Genomic DNA, 18728 nt, shown 5'->3' with positions numbered 1-18728 from the left:
CTGCTTCAAAAATACAGCAACTATCAAGGGAATCTGTTTTCCTCAACTACCTAGCTACAACTTTATAGCCTGTCTGTGCCCCTTCCCTTGCCAGCTCCTGGAACTATAACTGATTGTGACCTTACTCACAAGAGTACCATCTGCCTGCTTTTAATATACAATAGTCTATAGAAATTTATCTTGAAATATCGATAATAGAAGATTGATTATCTTTATCATGATAACAGCATCACGATAATCATGTTATTGCACAACTCATGTTATTGCACAACTCTGCTTTTACAAATGGAGGGAAATAAGAATTTTGTACCTAGTTGGGATTATTTAAATAAAACTAGGAAGCAGTGCGTACCAAGAACCCGGTGCGCCACACAGTGAGTATATTGACAGGAAGAAAGAAAATGTGATTTTCACACATATGTAACTCCGTGATCCCTTATCAGATTGAAACCAAATTTGTTATAGAAGTGCCCACCAGGTAGGGGAGTCTACATAGCTCCAAGTTACCTGTAGAGGGTTCAGCTACCAACATAGCACCCTGTGGAGAGTGCAGCTGCAAACAAGCCATCCTGTAAAGAATCCATGCAGCTACAAGCAAGTCACCCAGTAGAGAATTCAACTACAAACAGGTCATGCAGTAGAGAGTTCGGCTACAAAATATCACACTCAGCTACAAAATAAGTCACTCAGTAGCTAGAGAGTTCAACTACAAACAAATCCCCTCTAGAGAGTTCAGCTATACCTGTAGAGGGTCAGCTACAAACTACAGTGGAACCCCTCTAAGACGGTCACCATTGGGGAAATGAATTATGTCCTTTATATGGAGGTGTCCGTATTTAAGGGGTTTTCTAAAATTAAAAAAAAATTAGTTTTAATGCACGAGACTAGACCAAGTGGTGGAGCAATATGGAGGGAAGGTATAAAAGCCGGAACGGAACGCACCCCCTCCTTTAATTATTTTTTTATTGTCGTAATTACATTTTGTGTTCATTTTCTACATGTAGCTACATGATTTCATCTCAGCTGAATCCTATCGTTGACTTCTACACCAACGATAATTTATCATCTCCAAATAGTGCACTGCTAATAGCACGTGACCGTAGCACGTTCTGCCCTGCTCAGTTGCGTTTTGGTGATGACGGATAGAGAACAGCGGTGATAAACTTTGACATACTTAAGTGAAGATACAAACTTAAAGCAACAAAGTCTGCTGAATAGCTACAACTTAAGTGGAGATTGTAGAAGTAGCCGCCAGCCTCGTGCAAGCGAACCCAAGTTCAGTACTGTACCTCCAATGTTATTAATTGTATAAATCACACACTTGTATGCAGTGCTGTGCAGTTTATCTAATTTAATTTAGCTTGAACAGTGCAATAGCTAAATACAATGATGTATCGAGTCTCGTACATTCATAGCTATGAAATGATGTCGTATTGCTACCGCCATAGACTATCCATATTAAAGGTACATATGGTATATGTTGTCTATGGCCACAATCGGGAAAAGGAGGATATGATGAATCATCATACTCGTCAATAAGGTAGCTGTCATCACTGTTAATTCAGTCTTGTTTGTATTATACAACACTTCGTAATCACAATACATATAAAAAGGTAATTCATTGCAATTGCTACATAATCTGTTTTAACAAGTAGCTATACCAGACTAGTCATAGGGTAATGTTGAATTGTTCTTTGAAGTGAATACGATGCACATTGCTTAATCTGAGTAAGGAAGAATCCTCTACTTTCAACATATCCACCTGAAAAGCTGGATGCTTTTGCATAATACAGCTACGCATAGCATGATAATAGGTGTTTTCTTCAGTAGCTGTCAAACGCATCTGGTGTGTGTTAGGATCTCTGTATAAACGACGTTCTCTGTAGCTGATGATCATGTCATGAGGAGGGGGAGGGACTTGAGTTGTGTCTTTACGAATTGGATTACCACATCCATAGCAAGTGCGAATCCGATTTCCTTCAATAAATTTTGCAAGAAACATAAGTTGGCTAGACAAACCAGATTGGTTATATTGGTGGAGTGAAGGTGTATAGGACTGGTTGAGCATCAGTGATGGTGTATGTACTTGATCTAAAACAGGTGAGGAATGATATGGCATTGGTGATGCTGAAAAGTAACTGTTCATACATGACGGTTGAAAAGGCTGGTCAAAGTGAAAGCTACCACTATATCCATAAGGAGGAGATGGTGAAAAAGGAGGCATGGTAGATGGCAACACTGGAGGAACAAAACGTGACTCTGGTGGTACATTTTCAGCGTTTATTGAATGAGACTCATTGCCACTAGTACTAGGTAAGGATAATACATCCTTTTCTGTTAAAACAGGTTTCTTCTTGCCCTTCGGTGTACCTTTCCTCCAAGATGTACTGTCCTTTTTCCCAGCTGATTTAGGGAGTTCATTTGAAATTAATGTAGACAGATTTAGTGCTACAGCTTTGGTCTTTCGAAGAAACGCAAGATAATCACTTAAAATACCCATGTCATCTGCAGCTGCCAACGAGTGCTGACACACCTTAGGAGTGCTGGAATAGACAGGGCAATCACGATGTACTTCTGTACAACATCCTTGAGACTTCTTTGCATACACAAAATGAGGTGGTGTAGAGGTATCAGTAGCACTCGTATCAGTAGCACTCATACTAGCCACTTGCCTTGCAGAAGTATTTCCAGCAGCACTTACGACAAACCCAGGAGTGCCCAACAACTTTGCTGCTTTAGTCCACAAATCTTCTACTCGACTCGGTTGTAAGTATGAAATATTGGCCTTGGTCCAATCAGTACTCAAGGTGGTGGGAACAGAATGAAAAGAATGATCTTTGCTGCAAGTTACAGAATTGCTATCTTTTGCACTTTGCTTCAACAACTTCTCTACTTTTGCTTTTCATTGCTCCGGAGTCATTCGTGACCAGTCACTTTGGGACGCTTCTAAATGTTTGTAATCACTATGAAGCTCGTATTCACCACAACAACAAACAGCCTTGGAATATTCTTGCTGTTGTTCTGCAACCAATTGCTGCATTTTGCTATTGAAAGAGGGCCATTCTTGTTTTTTGTAATGCACTTTTTCTGTTAATAGGCAATTAATAGACTCATTGTTGTTGGTTGTATACAATGGAGGTGGGAGTCCAAGACCAGCAGTTGTGCGTACAGACCGTATCAGTGATGAGCAAAACAATCCAGCTTCATTAACAACAAACCATTCATAAAATCCAGAACACAGTTTGTCCCAATTACTTTTCAAATTTTCAAGCTTTACTTGAAAATCATTTGCATCAGACGAGTCAATCAAGCCAAGATACAATGTATCTTCAATTTGGTAACCAAAAATTGAATTCATTATTTCTTTAGATTCCCTCTCTGGCACACACATATCCCTTAGCTTCATTTTAATATTATCACGTTTGTGGAATGAACACAACAACTTTGTTGCTTCAGGAAAAACTGTAGAAAAAGCATTGCTTAATTGTTCTTCCCCATCTGTACCCACCGCACATAATGATGTAAGGGATTTTCGATGTTTCATTAGTTCTGAAGCAAAATAAAAGTAGGTTTCATAAGTGCGCTTTTGGTGAACTAGCATAGGACCAATAAAGACTGGATGCTTTCCGGTTTTTCAGTTTACAAGTAGATTTTCATGTCGTCACAGTAACATAAAAATTGCCAAGGTTGAATGTTGGGTCTACACCAAACACACTATTAGTAGTTGAGCCTCTATTGGTACAGAACCTCTCAATGTCGTATAACTGCTGGTCAGTAAAAAGGACACATGATACAGCATCATCAAATGACACATTTCGTACAAAATGTTTTAGAGATCCAAATCTCTGTTGAAGCAGATCATAAATTAAATCTTTATGGTAGTTAGAACCAATTCCGGATGTACACTGATTGTGACTTTTGAGATTATACGCCTGCCTTTGATCTCTAGGGAGTTCACTGAGACTGTTAGCACTGACTACCCCACCTACTTTCTCATAGACCATATTAACTGCTTCTTTAGGTGTCATTTGCTTCATATTGACTTTTATTTCTTCAAGTGTACTTTGTGCAGTACGTATATATGGACGAGCAGATTTCTTGGAATTTCCATGAGAAGTGAGATTTTGCCATGTAAAAACTGTACTGAACTATGGCTAAGGGTAACTGTTCACCTTTTGGATCTATATAACATAAATATTCATGTAAATTATATGAACATTATATAATGGAAAATTTGAAACAATCAATTACAAGCTCATACAAATTTACAAAGCATTTATCACCATAATATATTAATGCACAAACACTACTATAGAGCAGTATTGCGCAGCATCGACAGCTTTATTACAATAAAGTAGACAGACATAAACAAACAATACAAACTTACTATGAATGTAAAAGATGGTCTTTTGAAATTCTGTAGTTCCCTTATGATGATAATAAATTCGAGTTAACTTGAAAGCACCATCAGTATCTTCACCCCAAAGCTCAGCATGTACTTCACCAGGAGCTATCCATTCAATGCTATAAAACCGCTTGGGCTTTCCTTTGTGACACCAGCTCCTAACATCATCTTTCAAGTCATCTTTGTGCCTTAGTTTGTTGGTATTTACTAGGAACCCTGCAGCTTCTGTCACTCCTGTTGGTCGTTGATTACACACTAGTGGTGATGTCTCAGATGTGTGTAGAATTGCATTGAAGGCTTCAGTAGGTTGAACTGGACCTTCATAAGTGCCAAACACTGGAAATTGTCAAATAAAAGTTGGGTATTCATCTTACTTTTGGCTATACGACCTATAACAAAATTACAACGTCATATAAAGCTTTTAGTTTTGCATTAATTGTACCAAGCATACAATCCACTGTATAGTGTTGCCACACTTATAAAGAATATGCGCTAACACTTTAACTAATAAATATGCGATGTAAAACTGTGAATAAAAGTATTTTAAGCATGCACAGAAAGTGCCACTAGCAGAAAGCTAGCTACCAAAGATTCTCCAGGGCGATAGATTACAGTAACCCAAATCAGTATCCTTAACTCAGATATCCTAGCCGCCTTTCTTGTGTTGAATTCACGATAGTCAGGTTTAAGCACCAAAAATTCTAAGGCACGCCGCAAGTCTTTATGAACTGATCATCTTTCCTTCGAGAAATAATCACGGGACAACTTAAATCTAGCTAAAACTAACGTAGAAACTCACTGGCTGTCATTCGATGTGAGGTTGCTATCTCCATGCACATCATTTTCTTCCGCTCCGTCGTTGTAGTTAACGTCGCTGCATTGCTTAGACAAAAGCTTTCTTCTTTTACATCTTTCACTTCCATCATCCGGTCCCAATATATTTATTTCATGACCCTCGGCATCGTTTTTAGTCTCACTTGCTTGTAGGCGTTTTCCTCGAAGTCGTGCTTGTCCGTTAAATTCGTCACCCTCATCATTTTCCTGGTCGTTTGGGCTATCATCACTGTCATCAAGAGTCAGGTCTATCACCATTGGTTTTGCCACACGCACACGACTGTTCTCTATCCGTCGTCACCAAATGCAACTGAGCAGGGCAGAACGTGCTACGGTCACGTGCTATTAGCAGTGCACTATATAAATTATCGCTGATGCAGTTGGTGTAGAAGTCAACAATAGGATTCAGCTGAGGTGAAATCATGTAGCTACATGTAGAAAATGAACACAAAATGTAATGACAATAAAAAAAATAATTAAAGGAGGGGGTGCGTTCCGTTCCGGTTTCCATTCCGTCTTTTATACCTTCCCACATGTGAACCAGGTATGATCAATTTAATAGTGATGTTATTGATCATGGGTTACCTATGGTGTGTGGCCTCTACTACACTATCCAGACAATTAGGCACCACAAAAATTTTATACATGCTCCCATAAAGACTTATCCGGATTACTCCATATTTGATTAGTTATCAAGATGGTTGGCTATACAGATCATGTAGTTTCTCCTGTAAAGTGCACCAGCTACTATTTTCAGAAGACCTGGGTGACAGCAGTACTTGTATACGCATTCATATGGCTTCTCGTAACTTCAGCGCTTTGCCTCACACTCTTTGCATTAGCTAAATGATGTAGTTCGATTGATTGTTGTAACTGGCAATGAACTTTTGCTACTTATAGTGGCACTCTGGCATGGATTTGCTGCACATTGTGTCCTTTTCATTGCTTCGTTCTGCTACAATGTGCATCTGGGGAACATGATCCATCCTTCATCGTTCCAACAATGCTTCCCTGGAGATGGGCCATTTTGCTGGCCCTAGGGACTTTTAGTTGTCCTTCTTTCAGTTGTCCAGCACACTTGCTCCTTGGTGCTGGGGGTGGTAGGCAAGGGCAGTACATCTAGTCCGGGAAAAAAAAAAACTTGCTACTTGCGTCCGCGACTAGCGAGGCGTTGTACTGTAGTGCTTGTCATGTCTGGGAATTGTGCAGTGTCCAGTTTACGGAATAGAGAGGTGTCCACTATTGAGGGGGCATTAACACACACAGGTATTGGAAGTTGCATTTGGGACTTTATTAATTGCAATGGCGGATCCAGGATGGGACATTTGGGGAAGATTCCCCCCCTCCCCTCCGTGGAAGAGCCATAGCTAGCTACTTTTTTTGATAGAAATACTATACACCTTGTCATAGTTGTCAGACCAAAATCAATTTATATAAAACTGCATATTATCACCATTTATTGCAAAGTCACCTGAAACTAAAGTTAAAACAGCTGTCAAACTTTCATCCAGCACCTTCGTATGTACTAAGTGCTTATAAAAATAATTATCGTATGGCTGGTGTTTAAGACTTACATAGCCTTTTAAACAGCTTTTAAGACTTCACAACAATCTGCAATGGACATGTAATGACAAAAATCAACCTACTAAAGAGTGATCATTACTGCTTAAAAATACAGCAACTAACAAGAGAATACAGCATGCTCTTAACCACCTACAACTTAGCCTGTTTGTGCCCCTCCCATTGCCAGCTCCTGGATCCGCCCCTGAATTGTCCATTATAAAGAGGCTGTCCGCCATTCAGGGGTGTCCGTTAAGAGGGGTTCCACTGTAGAGAGTTCAGCTACAAACAAACAAGTCACCTGGTTCAGCTATAGGGCTGAGGTAATTATGCTCATGATTCTTTGCATTATTCTATTCAGAATTTCCTGGAAAAACTTTCATTATGCTCCAAACCTTATGCATTATTCTCAAAATTATTCCAATAAATTAAAATAGAAATGTAAAATTGACTGTTTATTTTTTAATTCTATGGTTAATTATTGCACATAAACAAGATATTTCATTGTTCTAATAGAGTAGTATGCAAAAATAGGATTGATTACTTTATTTAGGTGTCAGCTACAAACAAGTCACTTGTAGTGGGGTAAACTAAAATATTTCATCCAGTAGAGAGTTCAGTTACAAACACGTCACCCAGTAGAGAGTTCAGCTATGAACAAGTTGCCTGGTAGAATTCAGCTACAAGCAAATCACCAAGTAGAGAGTTTAGCCATCCAAAAATATGTCACTTGTGGAGTTCATCTACAAACAGGTCACCCTGTGGAGAGTTCAGCTACAAAATAATCACCACAAAGAGATTTCAGCTACAAACCGATCACTATAGCTACAAACAAATCGCCCTGTAGAAAGTTCAGCTATAAGCTAGTCACCGGTAGAGAATTTAGCTTCAAACAAGTTGCCTAGTAGAACGTTCAGCTACAAACAACTAGTAATATAAACTAGTTATATAGTAATTTTTTACAAGGATTAAAATAATGTCCAAAATTGTAAAAAAGTTGGATAGTTACACTATTGTTTAAAAAAAATTAAAAGTGAAGTAGGGATCTATGCAATAAAAAGTAGTGAAACAAGAGATGAATGATGGTGTTACAGCATAGCTCAGTGGGAAGTCCCTACTTTGGCATTGAACAAAATAATAATAGCTAATGTGCCCTTTCCACTGAGCTATGCTGTAACACCATCATTCATCTCTTGTTTTAGTACTTTTTATTGTATAGATTCTTACTTCATTCTTAAATTAACTTTTTTTTTAAATACTAGTTTTTAAAGTTTTTTGTTGTGGCACAGCTGCAATCTAACTTGCCCATTTGCTCAGTGAGAAGTGGAGTTCCCCATATTCTGTGGTTATGGCTGGCTTTTTTGTAACTTGTTTTAGTCAACTTGTATTTTCTACATCTGTAGGCATATGGAAGGCAGATACCATCACTTATAAACATCGTGCCCATTTTCCAGTGAGAAGTGGAGTTCCCCATATTCTGTGGTTATGGGCTAGCTTCGCTGTAGTTTGAGGTTCTCCTTGCTACGCTCTTCAGTAATGTGTATCAGGGGGTCGTGTTCTAGATCCAAGTGTCCCTATGTGCCTCCATCCATCGATCTTGCTGTTGCTGAGGGGCACCTGTCTCCTTTAGAATAATAATGTAATACTATACTGATTTTATATTGTGCTTGCTTCTATTTCTTATAAAAATAGCTATGTCTACCAGAACAGTGTAACTTGTAACTGTTCTAGCATACATGACTGTTGTATTAGAGTGGCTGTTGTATTAGAGTATATCTCACATCAGTCAAGGGGTGTGCAGCTAGCTAGACCAGTAAGGAGTAAGGTGATCTTGTTTACTGTTAAGTAAATAGCTAGATTCAAGAACAATTGTCAACTGGAATGACTTGCCAATCTCAGTGATTGAGTCGGAAAACATTAACATATTACTAACCGACTACTAGACATATAACCAGTATAATAGCTGTAATCACGTGTACGTGTGCAATTTTCCTTTGCTCCCTGGGCGCATCAGCATGCCATCTGCCCAGTGGAATAAATCAATAAATAGATTGTTAAGAGGTGGGGTCTCCATACTCTATTGCTATTAGTAGGCATTCCGGTATCCAAGATTTTTTAACTAAAAAATTCTCTGCATATTCCCCAATAGAACCCTGGCACAAAATAACAACTCACGTTTAACTTGGGATTGTTCCATTGTCCGAGCTCCAATGGGGATGAAAATCGCTATGGGATTTTTCCACACATTGATCATCATGAAAATCTTAGTTGTATCGTGTGCGTTACATAGTAAGTTTTGTGTTGTTTTGTAATCTTTTCAAGCCTTGTAATATATATAGAATACTTTAAAACTTTTAAAACGTACTGTCGGATGCACTGATGCTTACTTTAAAGTGGTTCAGAATAAATTTTTGGACATAATTACTTTGGAGCAGCGATGTCCTCTATGGAGGAGGTTGATATGTGGTCTACCTGACAAACAACTGTCTTCTCTTGCGTGCTGGGTGTGACACCCTTCCTACTCCAATGAGCTTGGCTCAATGGAACATAATTGTATGTCCAGTATGTCCTCTTTGTTGCTCAAACCAGCCTACAACCAACCATATTTTAACTGGTTGCTTTACTGCTCTTGATCAGGGAAGATATACCTGGCGCCATGACTCAGTCCTACAGGTTTTTGTTCATGGCCTACAGAAGAACTTACCACCTCGTTATAAACTTTATGCTGATCTTCCTGGTCACTTGGCTAGTACTAGCCTGCCAAGCACTATTCCACCAAGCTTCTCATCATCATCATCATCAAGTAGGCCGGATATAGTTTTGATTTCCGATGATGGCATTATCTTACTGGAACTGTCAGTTGTTACCAATTAGTGTTGTTCCAGTTCTCAGTACTGGAACTAAAAGTAATTCCAGTTCCTTATATATAAATATTCAGGCTTGAAAAAACCATTAAATTGTTAGAGTTGTAGATCACGTGATGTCGCGATTGGCTGTATATTTTTGGCTCTGTGTCCTTGTCTTTATAAAGATGCTATCTGAAGGAAAGTCACTCCCTTTTTGTTCCAGTTTAAGCTATGACAGGCTGGTTTGGACTGTACTGTGGTATTCAGTGATACGGGAACATTTTTCGTGTACATGTGTGGCACTCGTTAATTAGAAGAGCACAAGTTTTTCGTACCTTGCTGCATTGCTACTGCTCTGTGGTGACGTTTCTCAAAACCCTGGACCTGATGTATTTTGTTGCGGAGTGTGTGCATTGGAAGTGGCGGACGATGATGCTGCCGTTTATTGTGCTTACTGTGACCACTGGGTCTATGTTACATGTGACCCATGCTTGTCGATGAATGTTTATAATGATATGGTATCTAACCCATCTACTGAACCTTGGTTTTGCTATTCTTGCCAAGAATCATTTTCAGGTTGTTCAATCAATAATCTCTCAGTTACTGGTGGTGGTATTAATTATATTTGTCTTAATGCTCGCAGTGTTGTTCCTAAGAGATTTGAATTATCAGCATATCACTTGCCAACAAGTTTGATGTGGTGGTCATAACTGAAACTTATTTGGACAATTCTATTCATGATATCCACATCACTCCTCCTGGCTACACTGTGTTTCATAAAGATCGGAGTAGGCATGGTGGAGGTGTTTTACTTTTTCTTAGAAAAGCACTTAATGGTTCTCTTTGACCAGACCTTGATGATGATTGCAAAATTTTATGGGTTAGCATACCTACCAAGTCTTCATCTCTACTGTTTGGAATTCTTTATCGATGTCCTAATGCTCCTTTATCTACACTGGAGGCTTTGGTTCTTCTGTGTGCTCTGCAGTGTCACCAAACCAATCTATTGTATTATGTGGTGATTTTAATTTGCCGGACATTGACTGGTCTATTACATCACCTTCAGATCGGACTCCAGCTACCACCATGTTTTGTGATATAGTGTCTGACTGTTTCCTTACTCAGTTGGTGTCTACTAGTTATTGCCATGATAACATTTTAGATCTTGTTTTAACAAATGTCCCCAGTAATGTTTTTTCAGTTGCTGTCTGTGATAATCTCCCTGGAACTGATTAACTTTGTTATTGAAGCAGAAGTGAATGCTAAGAATATTCCACCTCGCTATTTGTATGACTATAGTAAGATTGACCAAGAGCACTTTGCTACAAGTTTCTCATTTGTTCCATGGGACCTTATTGACTATGATGGTGATATTGAAGTTTCTTGGGCCATGTGGAAGGATCTTTATCTTTCAGCAATTGATGAGTCTGTCCCTAAACTAAAGTGGAATCATTGTAAGATAAAGCACTGGTTTAGTCAAGACACAATTTCTCTTATACATAAGAAACGAAAACTTTACAAAGCTATGAAATCAAGTGGGTCTCCATATCTCACTGCTAAGTATCGCTATATTAGTAATTTAGTGCAATCCAAAACAAGAAATGAAACCAAGATTAAAGCTATTACACTTTCTAACTATTTTCGTACTGCAGCCAAAAATTCTGGCAGTGGGTGCTATCTATTAGGCGTTATCGTATGTCATTACCCCAATTTTTAATGGTGATACTACTGTTACAAATGACCGTGCTAGAGCAGATGTGTTCAACGAGTACTTCTATTCTGTTTTTACTGATGAAGATTGTTCTGATTTAAGTTCTTTGAGAACCACTAGTAAATTATCATCTATTGTCGAATTTACTACTCAAGATGTCTATCAAGAATTATTACAATTAAATCTTAATAAAGCTTGTGGTCCTGATTTATTAACTCCGCAGATATTAAAAAGAAGTGCTGATTTTATATGTGAGTCCCTATGTAATTTGTGTAATCAAAGTGTAATGGGTTTACTTCCCAAAGATTGAACTACAGCAAACGTTGTACCTGTTCACAAAAAAGGAGATCGTCGAGTTGCAGCAAATTACAGACCCATCAGCTTAACATCTATTGTGGTGAAGATTATGGAGAGAATTATTTGTAGGAAACTAACAGAAGTTCTGGAAAAATCAAATCACTTAAGTGATGTACAGTTTGGTTTTTGTTCCCGTCGTTCAACAGTATCATTACTCTTGTCTGCTGTACATAATTGGAGTCTATGTTTGGAACTACGTAGTAGTGTACATTGTGTCTTGCTAGATTTTGCTAAGGCCTTTGACTCCGTGGCCCATGAGCATCTTCTTAAGCTATAGTTATTAGGTATTGACGGTAAGCTACTGCAATGGATACGCTCCTTTTTAACACAGCAGGAGTTCCTCAAGGGTCTGTTTTAGGCCCTTTGTTATAATAATGTTGTTTTTACTATAATATTGATGATTTGCACAGTGTTGTCAAGCACTCTAAATTGAAACTCTACGCAGATGATGTCACCTTGTACAAGGAAATTAAGTGTGAATCTGACTGAAAATTGTTACAAGAGGACCTTGATCGCATTTGTGATTGGGCAGACAAGTGGCAACTTCAATTGAATGCATCCAAATGTGAAGCTTTTCTTATTTCAAATAAACGTAAGAAAATATCTTATGATTATTTCATAAACTGCTCTCTTCTATCCTGGAAATCCTATGTGAAATATTTGGGAGTTTTCTTTCAATCAAATTTGTCATGCTGCAAGTATGTTGCAGCCAAAGCCAGCAAGTCCTTGAATTTTCTACGTCACACTTTATGGGGTGCTACAACTGAGGCCAAATCCATGGTTTCAGTGCGACCTTCACTAGAGTACGCTTGCACCGTGTGGAATCCTCACACTGTTTCTGATAAGTCCACAGTGGAATCTGTCCAACGACGTGCTGCATATTGGGCCTGTGGAAGTTGTTGGTCACCATTACATAAGTGTTGGAATAAATCTTCTAATGCTTGTCTACAAGAGTTACGCTGGCCAACACTGTCATCTCGAAGGAATTATTTGATTGTGGCTATGCTTTATGCTCTGTGTGTGAGTGTGCGCCCACTATCCTTCTTGTTTTTAACATCAAGACACACGATAGTGTGTCATGTGGCCAAGTACAGCCAGTGCGGGCGTGCGACAGACAAGTGTGTATTTTACAGGAACCAAGAAAATGCCTTTTTCACGCATCCGTAGCTTGATAATGGCTGGACGGCAATTAACTATTTTTGCTGTGGAAACTCTCTCGGGGTGGGGCACCTCCCATTTCAAATTTGAGCTGAATCCGCCAGGCCATCACTGAGATATGCGCCTTCAAAGTTCGTCTAAGTTTCTTCATATTTTTCTTTATCTTCTTCTTTTCGCACCACTTAGAAAAATTGCTATAACTCGCGCATGCTTTAGTCGATTTTTTTTCAAATTTGGAAGGCTGTAAGAACGTAATTTAGACCCTTTTTGTGGTGGATTTAGTGGATTTTGGAGGTGTCTAAGTTACTTAGACCCTTTTCATGTTTACTTAGACCTTTTCATGTTTACTGAGACCTTTTCATGTTTACTTAGACCCTTTCCATGTTTATTACGAGCACCTGCATTGGTAGCTTTGGCAATGCATCGCCACCTGAAAATTAATTTTAAACCTGTAACTGTTGTTACGGGTGGAGTAATGGCTTGTTTCTACTAATGAACACTACATTTCTCTGTTACAAGCAGCTGTCAACAATGTTAAGGTACAACAATTACATAAAGGGTCTAAATAACTTAGACTTCCCTGTGTTGTGGCGCCTGAGCGAAGCGAAGCCGCTACTACAGGGCCTGAGGGTTACTAAATTACTTAGACCCCTGTGGTCTGAAGTCTAACTATTACTTAGCACATGTACAGTCCAAATTTTGTACACTTTGGATAAAGAACCAGGGAGTTACACGCGATTTTCGAAAAATTTGATTGACTTGATTGCGATTGACTTGACTTGGAATGACTTGAAAATCGGTCTGTACATGGAGTAACCGTCGTAGTGCAAACCTTTTGTGGTTTGAAAGAAATCGTTCTAACAGTCATGGAGTTATAACAAAAATGCCAACCATATGTAAAATGCGCATGATCGAGTTTTGTTAATAAAAAAGTTTTTATTTTTTATAATCATTATAAAGTTTAATGATGAACACGTTTTAACAACACAAAAACAAAAAAATTGTTCTAATCAGTAAGAATACGGCTCTCCACTAAGCGCAGCTCATAAGAGACAGCGGGGAGCTCTGTTGACTGCAGCTTTCTGCTCCCATGAATGGCCAGTACAGCAGAACGTAATAGGGAAAATGATAAAGCACAGCGCATCCAGCAGAGTGTCTGGTTGTAAGACATATTGAGCTTCTGTGATAAAAGATCTGCCAAACGGTTGTAGAAAATAGTAGCCTCCTTGCCCAAACCACCAAAAGTTGAAAAAACTAGCGGGGTGAAAGATTCACAGTCAACACTACATACACGATCCCCATATTCTCGCTTCTTCTCGAGCTCATGTCGACGAAAAATGGAAGCAACCCGGGTCTGACGATAACTTGGTGCGTTGGGATGGAAAACCCTGACGTCAAACAATGCACCTTGTCGTCTGCCCCAGAAGCCCCTTGCATGGATGTCAGCTCTTGCGGTATTACTGCAGTTAGCTGAAGATGGTGTAATTAGTTCCCCATTAAGTGGCAATAATGGAGGTTCAACAATAACATCATGACACACTTCTTGTAACCTTTCTGCTGTTAAGTCTCGCAGTTCATTATGGCGGATGAAAGTCAAGCCACCATGTTGACAAATCATGGCATGATCAACACTAAATGAAGTCCCACAAACACAGTGACTTGGAATATTTGCTAGTTTCCAGCCATACCTCAGACACAGTGCATCTCTAAATTCTTGTTTGTTCAAATGAAATCTCTGCTCTTGAAGTGGAAGAGCAGTTAACCAAAGGGAAGAGCATTTAACACTGATTCAATGGTTCGTTGAAGTGGAGGATCTACACGAGACTTGATATTGGCTAAACTAGAAGTCATTATTTGTTGTCTGGAATGATGGATGGTAGAGCGAGCCTGTTGAAGGCAAGGGATATGAAAGTTCTCAGTTTGCTGTTGTATCATAGCAACTAAACTAGCACTCAGCAACCTAGATGATGAAAACTGGGAATCACTACTGCAGGTGGGGTTGGTAATGTTCAGTCCACCAAAGCGACAAGGAAGTGAAAGTAGTTCTCTCTCCACCTCAGAACTGGGCATTCGACCTGTTAAAGCAGGAAGAAAGTGTTGGTGAATAGCTTCTTCAAGTGGTTGAAAGAATGCACCCACTGATTCAATGGTACACATTACATAATTCCAGCGATGCTTGATACTGTGGGTAAAAGCACTGTATGCACTATGAGGATGAGTTTCAGCAATGTTTGATAAAGATAAAATCTCCTCAGATCACATTTTTACTTTGTTAGAGACATAGCTTTCTGTAAATGATCTAGTTCCAATAGCAGCACCCAAGTGACGTTGACCCTTGCAAGAAATCTATATTAGTGCCATTAAACAGTGTTTGAGCTAAATTGAGTTGATCTGGCTTCACTATGAGGCATGTTTTAGCAGCATTTGGATAGTAGCCATACATAGGGCCATAAGCCAAAAGATAAAAAAGTAATACTTGCCACACCTACCAGGCAAACTAGTTAACGGAATCAGCTGAAATCAGGTAGAGGAGTAGATAAATCATTTTAGAGTGATCTTTCAGTGGTTTACAAGGAATCAGATTAAAATCCACTGAGCTACGCTATGAAAGTGAACTAGGTGTAACAAGTGCGCGATCGAGATACTCTAATAGTGCAGTCACCCTAATAGAACATTCAGCTGCGCAATAATTCGCTCTATTAGAACGTTCACCTACAATCAAGTCACTGTTCAGCTAACAACATAGGGAGTTCAAGTCACCCTACTAGTATCAAAAAACAAATAGCCCTGTATAGAGTTCAGTTACAAACAAGTCATCCTGTAGAGAGTTTAACTACTAACAAGTCATCCTGAAGACAGTTCAGCAGCAAACAAAATCATTCTGTAGAGAGTTTAGCTACGCTTCAAGTCACCCCGTAAAAAGCTCAGTAGAGATCAGCTAGGAACATATCACCCTGTAGAAAAATCAGCTAGAAACAAGTCACCCTGTAGAGAGTTCAGCTGGAAACAAGCCACCCATAGAGAGATCAGCTAGAAACAAGTCACCCTATACAGAATTCAGCTACATTTCGTAGAGTGTTTCAGCTAGAAATAAGCAACCATGTGGAGAGTTCAAATACAAACAAACTCTTTCAGTAGAAAGATTAGCTAGGAGCAAATTATCCTGCAACGGAGTTCAAATCTATTTGAAGTCACTCTGTAGAGAGTCAAGTAACCTTGTAAAGAGACAAGCTACATTTCAAATCATCCTGTAGAGAGATCAGCTCGACAGAAATCACCCTGTAGAGAGATGTGGTAGAAACAAGTCAGAAATTAGCTAGAAACAATTCACCCTGTAGGGATCAGCTAGAAACGAATTACCCTGTAGAAAGGTCAGCCAGAAACAAGTCGCCTTGTAGAGAGTTTAACTGGAAACTGTAGAGAATTCAGCTAAAAACAATTCACTCTGTGCAGATCAGCTAGAAACAAATCACCCTGTAGTGAGATCTGCAGATCAGCTAGAAACAAATCACCCTGTAGTGAGATCAGCTCAACACAAATCACCCTGTAGAGAGATGTGGTAGAAACAAGTCACCCGTAGAGAAATTAGCTAGAAACAATTCACCCTGTAGAGATCAGCTAGAAACAATTCATTCTGTAGAGAGATCAGCTAGAAATAAGTTATCCTGCAAAAGGTTCAACAGCTACATTTGAAGTCACCCTGTAGAGGAGACAGCTAGAAACAAGTATAGCCTTGTAAAGAGATAAGCTACATTTCAAATCACCCTGTAGAGAGATCAGCCTTAAAGCAAATCACCCTGTAGAGAAATCTGGTAGAAACAAGTCAGCCTGTAGAGAGTTCAACCAGTAAGAAGTCGCCCGTAGAGAAATCATGCAGCTAGAAAAGAATCACCTGTAGAAATATCAGCTAGAAACAAGTCACCCTGCAGCGAGATTAGCTACATTTCAATCACCCTGTAGAAAGATCAGATAGAACGAAGTCTGCACCATATAGCACTACCAGAGAACAGTGCCACGAAACACCTATGGATTATCCATGAACAGTAAAATAATCCCCATTATTTCATTGAATATCCATGCCATGAAATACTCATGATTTCATGGTAATTTTATAGCACTGACAAATTATTTCATGGCACAAGAAAATTGCATGATTGCAGTGGCCATGAATTGTCAAATTTTCATAGGCAGTGTCCTTGAAAACTACATGGTTTACCAGCACATTTCATAGACTTTTCTCTGGGTGTTCAGCTGGAAATCAATCAGCTCAGCTAGAAAAAAATCACGCTGTAGAGAGATCAACTAGAAAAATCACTCTATAGAGAGATCAGCTGGAAACAAGGCACCCTGTAGAGTGAGGCTGTGGGAGGTCAGCGTGATCAAGTCACCCCGTAAGAGCCCAACTACTTTTCAAGTCAACCAATGGAGAATAAGCTATGAACAAATCTCTCAGTAGAAAGATCAGCTAGAAATAAATCACCCTGCACAGTATTCAGTTAGAAACAAATTCCCCTGCAGAAAAATCAGTTAGGCAAGTTACCCTGTTACCTGCAAAGAGTTCAACTATTTTTCAAGTCACCCTGTAGAGAGCTCAGTAGAAACAAGCAGCCCTGTAGAGAAATCGGCTAGAAACAAATAACCCTGTAGAGAGATCAGCCAGAAACAATTCTCCCTGTAGAGAAATCAGCTGGATCAAGTCACCCAGTGGGGTGTTCAACTACATTTCAAGTCACCCTGTAGAGAGTGTAGCTAGAAACAAGTCACCCTGTAGAGAGTTCAGCTGGAAACAAGTCACCCTGTAGAAAGATCAGCTAGAAACAATTCACCCTGTAGAGATCGGCTAGAAATAAATCACTCTGTAGAGAGATCAAGTCACCCTGTAGAGAGATCAACTGGAAACTGGAGAGAATTCAGCTACATTTTATAATGTGTTTCAGCTAGAAATAAGCCACCATGTGGTGAGTTCAACTACAAACCATTCACCATGTACAGTAGTCAAAGAGTACAGTTACATTATGAGGCTCCCTGTAGAAAAGAACTACATACACATTTCCCTGTAGCTGCAAACAGTTTAACCTGTGTGACTTATTTTTATGATCAATCAACAAAATTATAAATATTATTAATGCCTAAAGTACATGTAGCTAAACAAATTATTAAAATCTTCTTCATAATAATCTTCTCTCTAGATCTGTGGTAAAGAAAAAGACAAGTTAAAAGAAACACTTAAAGCTGGCCATAGGCTGGCTTTAGGTATGAAATTACAAAAAGAAGTGATATCTAATCAAAAACAGCCAAGCTGTAAAAAAAGGGTGTGGCCTCCAAAAAATCCAGGGAAAAAAAGATGTGAAATCAAAGGTGGCGGCCAAGAAATGGCTGTGATGGTAGGTTAATGGCAAAAATTTTAACAACGACAATTCAGGTGAATTTGGTGCCGAATCCTAGTGGAGGAGGCAACACAAATTCACCTGAATTGTCGTTATTAAAATTATTTGCCATTAACCTACCATCACAGCCATTTCTTGGTCGCCACCTTTGATTTCACATCTTTTTTCACCCTGGATTTTTTGGAGGCTGCAGTCTTTTTTTACAGCTTGGCTGTTTTTGATTAATCGACATGCATCCTCTAACTCAAGCTATGGGCATTCAAGTAAGCAAAATCAAGTAGCTGCATGTGTGTAGTTTATCTGTCGATCTTGCTTTTCCATATACAAGCTGTAAATTGACAGGTCCACCTACATGTATAGTCTAAATTTAGTGCTGCTGTAGAAAAAATACTGTAGTTACAACCAGTTTCCTAAATACTTGCAATAAAAAGAAAGAAACTTGTCCAGTCCACGATCCAGTCCAGTGATTG

General features: G+C 39.1%; 2 protein-coding genes across 3 annotated transcripts in view; one reads left to right on the top strand and one right to left on the bottom strand.

Moving 5' to 3' along the window:
* Window positions 1-18728, top strand: part of LOC136258669 (uncharacterized) — a 78922-nt gene that overhangs the window by 2909 nt on the left and 57285 nt on the right. The window lies entirely within an intron of this gene.
* LOC136258673 (uncharacterized) lies at window positions 1603-4787 on the bottom strand. Its single transcript, XM_066052015.1, has 2 exons — window positions 4388-4787; window positions 1603-4181 (listed from the first exon to the last, which is right to left on the bottom strand). The coding sequence occupies exon 2, from the start codon at window positions 2657-2659 to the stop codon at window positions 1670-1672; it is 990 nt and encodes a 329-aa protein (XP_065908087.1). The 5' UTR covers window positions 2660-4181; window positions 4388-4787; the 3' UTR covers window positions 1603-1669.

Source organism: Dysidea avara, chromosome 6 (assembly GCF_963678975.1).
Source record: "Dysidea avara chromosome 6, odDysAvar1.4, whole genome shotgun sequence".
NCBI classification, from domain to species: Eukaryota; Metazoa; Porifera; class Demospongiae; order Dictyoceratida; family Dysideidae; genus Dysidea; species Dysidea avara.
Note: the sequence above shows the minus strand (reverse complement) of the source record. Positions and strands in the feature narration are given on the sequence as shown.

What these genes read in the sequence shown, in the direction of transcription:
- LOC136258673 (XM_066052015.1), bottom strand. Translation starts at nt 2,659, where the DNA reads ATGAGTGCTACTGATACGAGTGCTACTGATACCTCTACACCACCTCAT.